This window comes from Halichoeres trimaculatus, unplaced genomic scaffold (genome assembly GCF_033239565.1).
Source record: "Halichoeres trimaculatus isolate MK-OKI-2021-1 unplaced genomic scaffold, fHalTri1.1 fHalTri1_scaffold_9, whole genome shotgun sequence".
Taxonomy (NCBI): Eukaryota; Metazoa; Chordata; class Actinopteri; order Labriformes; family Labridae; genus Halichoeres; species Halichoeres trimaculatus.
Window position 1 is genome coordinate 14,941,700 of NW_027437188.1, and position 10,236 is coordinate 14,951,935.

General features: G+C 39.3%; 1 protein-coding gene across 1 annotated transcript; it reads left to right on the top strand.

The window, feature by feature from the left end:
- The first annotated feature begins 1,997 nt into the window (after positions 1–1,997).
- il10ra (interleukin 10 receptor, alpha) lies at positions 1,998–6,124 on the top strand. The gene is made up of 7 exons (XM_074679913.1): positions 1,998–2,230; positions 2,832–2,952; positions 3,164–3,336; positions 3,432–3,574; positions 3,872–4,040; positions 4,236–4,354; positions 4,446–6,124. Exons 1-7 carry the CDS (start codon positions 2,167–2,169, stop codon positions 5,364–5,366), a joined length of 1,710 nt encoding a protein of 569 aa, XP_074536014.1. The 5' UTR covers positions 1,998–2,166; the 3' UTR covers positions 5,367–6,124.
- The last annotated feature ends 4,112 nt before the right edge of the window (positions 6,125–10,236 follow it).

Genomic DNA, 10,236 nt, shown 5'->3' on the forward strand with positions numbered 1-10,236 from the left:
ATCCAGCGGCGAGGAGGACTTGTTGGAAAAAAGCTGGTGAGATTTTTTGACTCGAGTATCTGCTGCTAGTATCTGCAGCCTTCACGAGTACTGATACCTTGAAAAAAGGCTGGTATCGGCCCAATACCGATGCCTGGTATCAGTATCGGGACATCCCTAGAAAATACCAGGTCTCTTTTTACCCCAAAACAAAAATTCAGCAAGGAAAATCTTTAGTTTAATCCTGCGTGGACTGTAAAGTATTTATTTATTTCACCACCCAGTCCAAAAGCCAAACTATTGTGTTTGCTCTGCAACGAGTGCAATGCAGTGCTAAAAGATTATAATGTACGAAGACACCACTCTGAAAACATGTCACATTTCAGTCAGACAAACTGTCCCCCAAGGGATCTCATGAGGGGGCTGCTAAAATTCAGATTTTGACAGTGTCTTACAACTGGCGCTGCACTACAATAAAGCAGACTTATAGCTCAGGAGAGATCCACAGCAGCTTCACTTCACAGTAAAAAATGTGCGGCCCAGCTCATGTCCTTAGTCTGAAAACCCGGCCCGATCACATTTCTAATTGAATAGCCCTGGTGTAGCGATTGACTAGTAAATATTCCTTTAGTCTCGGGTCAGTATCTTTCAGATTGATCTTACTGTTCATTAAACTTCAAGATTAGGCAAAAAAAAATAGATGTATGGATGTGTATGTGGGGTTTGAGGGCCATGTTCAAAGCCTTACACAAGTTTAAAGCATGTGATGGGAAAGTGCATTTCAGAGGAATGGTTCTTGTTTTCCTTCTATGTGTATGTAGTGAATTTCTTTTTATTATTTGCCTTTAAGGTATGTTTTACTGGCAGGGGTGAGTGAAAAAAATCATTCATTATCATGAATTTTTTGTTCAAAAAATATTTCTTTTCTTTTTAAAATTTAAGTAGTTAATTTTAGTCTTTGTTTATGAGCTGGGTTTGAAAGTTGAGATGTCAGGTCCCCTGAATAAATCTTAAAAATTGACTCACTTGTGATTTTCCCCTGACATAGTGTGTAGACTCTATCATCATCATTCAACTCTTTCCCATGGTCTGGTGTTCAAAAGCAAACTAAAAAATGCCAAAAAAAAAATAAAAATCATACAATCTCAACTTAATTCGAATCAGCATCCGAAAAATTGTAAAAGAATCTAATCAAGAGAAAAGCAAATTGTTCCAGTCCTACTTACTGGCATAGAAAACTTTTTCCTGTCTTACACATATTTCCCTCTAAATTTCCACAGAAAAGTGACTGGTAGGTGAATGGTGAAGTGGTTTTAAGACAGAGATGAGGTGAGCTGATAGAGCTCCATGGGTGCTGTGGTTTAAAAAGGCCACAGATGATCTGCCCACGGATGTTTGTAATAAGGTCATTGCTCTGCTTATGAAACTCAATATTAGTGGACAGCATATCCACATTCAAGTTATAACTTATTTTTCACATTTGATCTCTGTTTTTCACTGTTTTAAAATTCACACTTAAGTCCATATATTCTAAACATGCTTTTAGCTGCCTGTGGCCTTCTTAAAGCCATCTTAACCAATGATCTACTGCCTCTAACTCAGTCAAAAACAGCATTTTTTTTTACTGGAAAATGAAAGATGTGGTAGATGTAGTCAAATGGGCATAAACACAAAAACTTAATGCAAAGATTTGGCTGTACTGTAAATTCAGCTTACACTGAAAGTAAAACTCAGGGAAACCCCTAAATAGCCTTCTCTTTTCTGCTTGCAACAGAAGTTGACTGATTATCATGAACCTAGTAGGAGTGTGGAAAGGGGAAAAGAAAAGGCAAAAGAGGAAGGAAAAGTTTTGGTGTGAGAGAAATAAAACTACCAGCACGTCACTTGTTTGATCGCAACAGGAAGTGTGTCACACGACGGAGGGACGGCAGCCGAGAGCGGGTGGGGGGAGGAGGTATGTGAATTCATTTATGGGTAGAAAAACAACCGGCTGCTTCATTTTTTCCGACAGATGTAGAGTCAACATCTCAGCATGAGAACCGCTGCTTTATACCTGTAGACACTTACACAGGGGTGCTGAGAGGAAAAGATGTTCACAAAGTCTGACTTGCCTCACTGATGGTTGAGGTTTGAGACTTTGGATGGATGGATTATGAGTGACTGAACACATTTTTCCAGGCACCATAAATGGATATTACCAAGAAGATGTTACCTCTTGTCTTCCTGATGATCTGTATAAACCATGCGTCAGGTAATTATAGATTTTAAACAATGTTTGATTTGTTTATCATTAATATTTGTCTGTTTAAGTTGACTTTGTTTTGAATAAAAATCAGTACGAGTAACAATCCTGGAAATGACTTTTTAAATCATTTAGGGTTTGATACACTCTCAGATTTCTGAGAAAATTGTCAAAAATGTCAAACAATTTTGGGGGAAATTTTTTGGTTTCAATATGATGAAATTTTTTAACCACATTCTGATTTCTGTCATGTCATGGTGGGAAGAGAACATAATTAACTTTCTGACGTGTTTTCAGAAAACAAATCTGGCACAATCATTAAACTGGCGAGACATGAATTGGCATTTCTTAAAAAAAAAAAAAAAACTGAAGTCCTTAAAACCAGAGATCCCTCACATGATAAGTAAAATTACCCTGTTCCCTTTTTTTGCCAGCTGATAACTTGCATTTTTTAGCATAGCATAGCATAGCATAGCATAGCATGGCATAACATAGATAGATAGATAGATAGATAGATAGATAGATAGATAGATAGATAGATAGATAGATAGATAGATACCAATGTTAACATTAGCAGATCATTATTATCATTTTATTTTTTTTGTACCAGGTCTTGGAATCCCTAAGCCAGAACAACCAGAGGTGCATATGACCGATGGGAAGGTGGTAGTTTCATGGAATGCTCCTCCAAATCCGCCCCCAGACCCGAAGTACAATGTCCTAATGGCGAAGTAAGTTTACTTTAAAATATGAGAGATACCAATATAGAGTTTAAGTGATCTATTAACACATTTGGCTTATCCTTATACATTTCCAGCACAATCTGGTACAAGTTAGTCTTCACAAATCTGCCTTTTGGGAAATATGATCAATATATACACATCATCTAAATATACATCCACAGTGCATTTTCTTATTGCTGATATTTTTTTCTGTTCTCAGATACATTGGTAAATGGGACATGGTGAAAAGCTGTACAGAAATCAGAAGGACCTACTGTGACCTTAGCAGCTTTATACAAGACTACAACGCTGTATATAAGGTCAAAGTTCAACTGGCCACTGGGGAGGATGTATCGGGGTGGAAGCTAACCAGAAAAATCCTCCCAAATGAAAGTAAGTTCAGTGTCCAAAAGTTTGTCTCAGGCTGGTTTGTTACTAATTAAGGTTTAACATGGCATTTTTTTTCTCACTCTATTCCTTTCCTCCAGGTAATCTGTCGGCTCCTTCCTTCACTTTGTTGGCTACCTCTAGCACTCTAAAGCTTCACATTCACCAGAAACCCATTCTGAAAAAGCTCTTTCCTTATGGGGTCTCCTACATCATCCACCTTGAGGACACTGAAACAAATAAGGTGGGCTCCAGAAAAAGTGTTGAAAGTAACAATGCACAAAATCTGGGACTTATCGAACTGGCAGCACTTTTTAAAAAAGGTCTATTCCAAAGGTGAAGCTGAGGCATCAGCTGAGGAAGATTTAATGCTTTGAAAAGTCAAGCTCAATATATGTGTGGTAATAACCTTAGAATGTATGTTAACAAAACCTTGTTTGGGCTCAAGTTTTGTAAATAGTCCACTTTAATAGATTTCAAAATTTTGTGGCGTTCCTACCAATCAAACTCAACATCTAAACCTTTAAATCTCGTCCCACAGACAACAATAAAACGCCTGGATGATGACGTGGATGAGGACGAAAGGAGTACAACTTTTACCTCTCTCCAGTGGGGGAGGGAATACTGTGTCAGCCTCAAGGTTGAAGGTCGTGGAGGTCTTTCTACCAGCGCTGAGTCCAGTAAACAGTGCCTGCAGCTACCAGAACAAGGTAAGTACACCAATGAAACAATGACACACATGAGAGATAGTAGCCCAGGCGAGCAGTCATAGATGTTAAAATCAAATTGGCTTTTACAAATTTAGTGTGGTAGACAGTTAACAAGAGATAGGTTTGGGTTTAATGCCGGCCTTTTGCCTGAGGCTACCTCAGTAATGCATACTTTTTTGTTTTTTTTCCTTTCAGAATGGTACATAATTGCTGTGTCATCCCTTTCTGCAATGGGTGCACTGATAGTTGTTGCCATCATGGCAGCCATATTACACTGTTACCTTAGACGTCCAGAGAAAACACCTGCTGCACTGGTAAGTTTGTTCGATAAAAGAATACTGATGTTCGGTTCCTGTTTGAAATGTCAAAGAACAATAGAAATGACTCAAAACATTGTGTTTGTAGAAAACCCCTGTCAGCGGATGGCTTCCACTCTCTGTTGGGGAAGGAGCAATGGAGGTTGTAACAGACAGGGGATGGTTCCTGTCCAGTTACAGAACTGAAACAAAAAACTGTGTCAGAGTTCTAGACACTCACGTGACTTCGACAGAGGACAGTGAAGAAGAGGACAGAAGAACAAGCATGGACAGTGGGGTCAGTATGGAGTCAAACTCTTCTACAAACAGCAAGGGAAACCCTACATCAAGACAAGAAGACAGTGGCTGTGGGAGCTTGGGAGGATCAGAAAACTCTGGCAGCAGTCATTCAGACTGCTCCCTGAAAGATGAAAGGGCTGAAACAGTCAGTGAAATGAAAAAGGACGACAGTGGAGTCAGTCTTGGCTGCCAGCTTGATTCCTCATCCTTGGATATGGATGGAAAGGACAGAGGGTCTCTACAGGAGGTAGTATCAGGAGGTGGTTACCGCAGCCAAATCCCTTCAAGTGTTCAAGTTCAAGTCTGTGATGATAAAGAAGAAGTCAAGCAGACGCTTCCTGACTTGGCAGAGGTGGTCACGGGCTACAGAGCTTCTCCTCAATCCTGTATTTGCTCAGGGGCAGGTCAATGCACATGGTGCCACCAGCAGGACTACTGTGGACCTGAAGTGAAACAATACAGACCTGTGTGTTTTGACAATGGACTTCTGGGCGGCAAATGTGCTTTTGTGGACTTTTACAAAAAAGGCATAACAATTTCAAGTTATCCTAATGAAACACAAATAGACACAGTCATGATAGATGACTTAGAACCAACTTTTATACAGCTAAAGGAGACCTTCCCTCTGCTTACGGCTCTGACACCACTGCCCCTTGAGGAGAAGGAACAGGACTTAAACATGAACAACGTGTCACTCTCTCTCTGTGACATACAACTGATAACTGACTAATAAACTCTGAATCGATACAATACTATTTATTAATGTGTGAGTGAAAGACTGCAGTGAGACACAACCATTTCTCCAAGTGACAAACCATGTAAAAGATGTTGTATTATTTGGTGAGTAGAAATGGTTCATAAATGGAAATGTGAAGGGAAATGAGGGGGGAGAGACTTTGAGCCAGCAGCAGGAAAGAGGTTAGACCACACAGCTGCTGAGCAGCAGGTGTTGGCTGGGCTGAAGTCTCAAGAGCTTCAAGAGTTGCTGAATATAAAACCAGAAATCTCATTCAACCCTGACTAACTTGAAATATTTACATCTGACTGAAGTATAGCATGCAGGAAGCGAAACCAGACTGGGGAGCATTGTAGAGAAACGTTCTGACAGTTACGTGCTTTTGGACATTTTGCGATACTTCCCTCACTTTGAAAACGTGACACCCCACGTCTACAATCGCACATAGTTTCTGGATAGTTTAGTTTTTTTTTTTTTTTACCAGTATTTACATATTAGCCAAAGTGAAATAATGCTGAGCAACTTTTAAGTGGATCATACTTCACAGTCTTTGGTCAGTGTTGTGTAAACATTTCTGAACATGGTGTCGTTTCAAACACATTGCAGCTACATATAAAAGCAGACTCATGAAGTGAGCATTTCTTTTTTTTTCATTTCAGTTATATTTCCAGTTTCTCACAGGTTATTTTAAGGCTCTCTGACACACTCATCTGGTGTCAGACACTATTTTTAGCTAGTTGCCTGTACCAGTTATTCATTACATAAGGTAAAAAACAGCTATTTATCATGTTCAGCTGTGAATTAATGTGACTGCTTTTCTCTCATGTGATTAAAAGAAACTGTGTCACTTGAATATTCTGGAGGTGTCACTGATTTCCAAAAAAAGGAAAAACCCCACCAGCAATGACTCAACGACAAATACAAGCAATGGGAAAACCCTGAGAAAGCAAAATGAAAAACGCATTGGAAAAAAAAATTCAAGGTCAGTTTGCAGTGCTTGGGATCCCCATGTACACATTTGGTACAGGAAACAGCACGGTGGTTTCAGGGCAGCTTAACTGAGACACAAACACTTCCTCTTTTGAGGCGCTATCTTGGTTCAAAACAGTCCCGCTTCACAAGAGAAAACACAGATCATACTGTAAACAAGAACAAATTGTCGGATACTCGTCGACAGTAAAAACTTGTTAAAAAGTCTTCTCTTCTCTTGGTGTGTGACAGACAGCCTCTAAAGGGTTTAAGATGGTTAAATCATGTGGTTTTCTTTACAGCGTAGCTCAGAGTGCACATGACGTGAGAGAACATTTATCTGAAACTATGTCAGAAATATTGTGTATTTGTTATCGACACATGTTCACTATGGTTTGTCTGAAGATGTCTTGTTTTGGCCCTGCTGGTTCCAAAACTTAGAGAAAAACATTATAGTTATAATTATAATAATAAGTTAAATCACCAAATTTCAACCTTCATGATCATCACTGTGACTATCACAGGGAAATCAGGGAATAAATTCCCAGCATTCTTTGCAGGGAGAAGTACCTCTACCCGTGTCAGCAGCAACATTACTAGTGATAAAAGGATATCACCATTTTCTCTGTCATGTGAACAGTCATTTCAGTGTCATCATCAAAAATCACAAAATTTGAATCCTAAATAATTAAATTGCTGCTTGGAATGCTGTGATAGTAAAGATATTAAGGTAATTAATAAATGATAAAGACTAGATGGCATGGTTTCAAACCGAATACATTTTAAATACAAAACATAAACTTTAAGGAAAACAGCAGGTTGGCAAACAAGGACTCCAGTTACCGGCAAGCAACTTGTTTCGGGGCAATTTCCTGTGAAGAAGAAAGTAGATAGTGGGGTATAGTCTGTATAGTGAAACCAGCAGAATTTTCAAAGAAAAAAGTCATCTTGTTATCCTCAGCAGTGTATCGTTTTTTACCGTTTATTACTGGTCAGGACAAAAGAGTTATAGACAAAATCTTCAAACTACACTCACTTAACCCTGACACACATACCGATTGCAACACAGTAAATTATACCTAGAGAGTAGAGTCTGTCTTTTCTCTGTCACCCGACATCTTGGCTTATTTCTCAGTTTTAACTTTGGCTAGGCGCCGCTCTGTTGGCTATGACTGCCTTTTGCAGCAGCTCTCTCTTCTTTGTCCGTTTCTTGTCATTTTTTTGTCTCTTTTTTGTAACCTTTGTATTTGGAGTGGATCATTACTTTGTATGGCTCATTTGTTGGTCATGGACACCAAACTTTTTGTGGTTTCAGTGATATTTTTACTACTTTTCTCCTGTATTTGTCTGGAGATCCTACATGTAACCATGGACACATTGTTTACATGTAAACTCAGCTGTTAGCAGCCTGTAGCATGTCAATGCTAACTGGTGTAAGGCCTGATGTCTTCCCACAAGGTGAGGAGAAGGAGGTGAGGACGAAGTGCTGGTTCTCAGGTGTGAGCTAAGAAGTGACGACATCGACCTGTCCATCCATCCATCGTTATTGGGAACGTAAGATCTATCTCCAACAAGATGGACAAGCTAGCCGTGCTAACCCAGCAACAGAGGGAATATCAGAAGGCAGAGTAGCATCATGCTATTCACAGACATGGCTAACGGAGCCAACACCAACGCCACATCGGAAGAGCTTCACCTGCTGTGAGCAGACAGGATCCAGGAGACAGAGACTGAACAGACTGCTGAAGAAGCTCAGTCCTGGACCCTGTGGAGGTGGAGGCTGGCTGAACTAGACGATGATGGACAAGCTGTCATTATCTATTTTGTTAAGGACCTTTTTGCACTTTCTATACACTTTCTTACTTTTGTTTTCTTGATTGCTGCTGTGACTTCAATTTCGTTGTACTTGTTACAATGACAATAAAGTTCTTTTCAATTCAATTCTATTCTATTCTAAAACTGTGAAGCTAGGTCTGTGATCTGTGCAGTGGTACAAAGCTGTAGCTCATACATATTTAGTGGTCCAGGGCAGTTCCTTTCCTGGTATGAATTTATGCAGATTAAGCAAACATATGTGGAAGTGCAAACCAGTGCAGCTTTAGATGGTTAAAGAGACATTTATCTAGCATAGAAGCATAAACATGGCCTCAGTACAGTAGAACTTGGGCTCTTCACTTGTTAAAGAAAGGCATGAGCTTGGGAATCAGACTGAGCTAATGGAGATGAGTTGAAGTTTTGTGAAGCTTTAAAACATTAACACACTAAAGTTTATATTGTTGACAAGAATGCCAAAGATTTAATATTTGCCTTTGACTGGCTGCTTAAATTTGCCTGCATGACCGAGTGGTTGCGACTCCAACTTTAATTTCTCAGAGACATTCACTGTATGTTGAAATGGTAAAAACCCAATAAGGATATTCAAATGGAGTTGTTTTAAAGTTGCCTTTTGGGCTTTTTATGCTTTTAATCAGATAGGAGAGGGCAGTGGATAGAGTAGGAAACAGGGTGAGAGTGGGGAATGACATACAGGAAACAGGCCTGTGGCTGGATTCAAACCCAGGCCACTCACTCAAGGGCAAACCTCATGAGGTGTGACCTATACCACTGGACTTTTTAAAAAAAAACTTCTCAACTCATGAGTGTGACAAAAAAAGAACGTCATCTCGCTTGGCACGATGTAAGGGCTCCACAAAAACGGCTCCTCCAGGTGGCTGGCTGCAGTATAGGTCAAAAACTCTGCCTTCCTTGTCATTCCAGTTGGGCTGTCGTCAAACTTTGAAAAAATGAATAAACCTTATAGAAATGGAACTTAAACCTTATAGAGATTTTTTGTCACCTGGCTCCACTCATATGCTCTCAGAGTCCCTTGTAGCCTCTACTGAGTAGACTCTGGCTGCATAATGGTGGCGCCTGTGCAGAGGTATTATGGCTTCAAAACTGTACAATGGTAAAAGACAGAGCCACAAGGTCCACTCTATATATAGTCTATGGTTGCAACCCCAATCCTGATAAAGTTGAGAGTGTGAGTGTGTTGTACAATGTTATAAGCAGATTGTGATTATTTCAAAATTATTTTGACTCTGTTAAAAATAGAGATGACAAATGTTGAGAGCAGTTCATGGCATGGCAAAGTTTGGTGGGGTTTTCATTTAGTAACTTGAGGTAAAGTTATGTGTAGACTGGGGCCGTCTCACTTGACCATGCCAAGCATAAGGAACACTCATGGAGAGACTGTAGGCTGGTATATACACACTGCAAAGTGGTTGCTATTGTTGACCTGCTGACTCTCTTGTCTTGGGAATATGTTCAATTTTATTTTTTTCAAGATTTATTATACTGAAACATCCCTGATTTAGATGATCAAAAACTTTTTTTTTTTTTTTGCATTTTACAGTGTCCCACCTTTTAGGAACTGGTACAATAAAACATAATCTCCACCATTTGCTGTACTTATCATGTTGTGAATAATACAATTATGTTAAATCAAGACAGACAAAAGTTTCTAATCCTGTTTTTGTCTGATAGATACTAAATTTACCTTAATGTTTAGCACTAAATCAAGAGTACAACCTTTGTTGACCTTCATGTGGGTGGTTTTTATCAGAAAAACAGACTCTGATAAATATGTTTTCTATTTCTACAAAAGAAAGAAGTATGAGACATCAACTGAAGAAGGTATCAAAAAGGCACAGTATATGAGAGTTCAGAGAGAACTTGTGAGCAGCTTACAAGAAAACTGATCCGCTTGGTTTCTGTGGTCGAGGTGTTGCTTTTGAGCCACCCACTTTAACATTTCTTCTCATCTGCAAACTCAAGTTTGAATCCATAACAAGCCACAGCGATTCAAAGTGATCATTACAAAAAACGAAACCGAGTGAAATTGCAAGTAAAATAT

Excerpts from the sequence above, each read along its gene's own strand:
- il10ra (XM_074679913.1), top strand. The coding sequence starts at position 2,167 with ATGGATATTACCAAGAAGATGTTACCTCTTGTCTTCCTGATGATCTGT. Across the intron at positions 3,337-3,431 it reads AAAAATCCTCCCAAATGAAA|GTAATCTGTCGGCTCCTTCC; the intron begins GTAAGTTCAGTG and ends CCTTTCCTCCAG. Across the intron at positions 4,355-4,445 it reads AGAAAACACCTGCTGCACTG|AAAACCCCTGTCAGCGGATG; the intron begins GTAAGTTTGTTC and ends TTGTGTTTGTAG.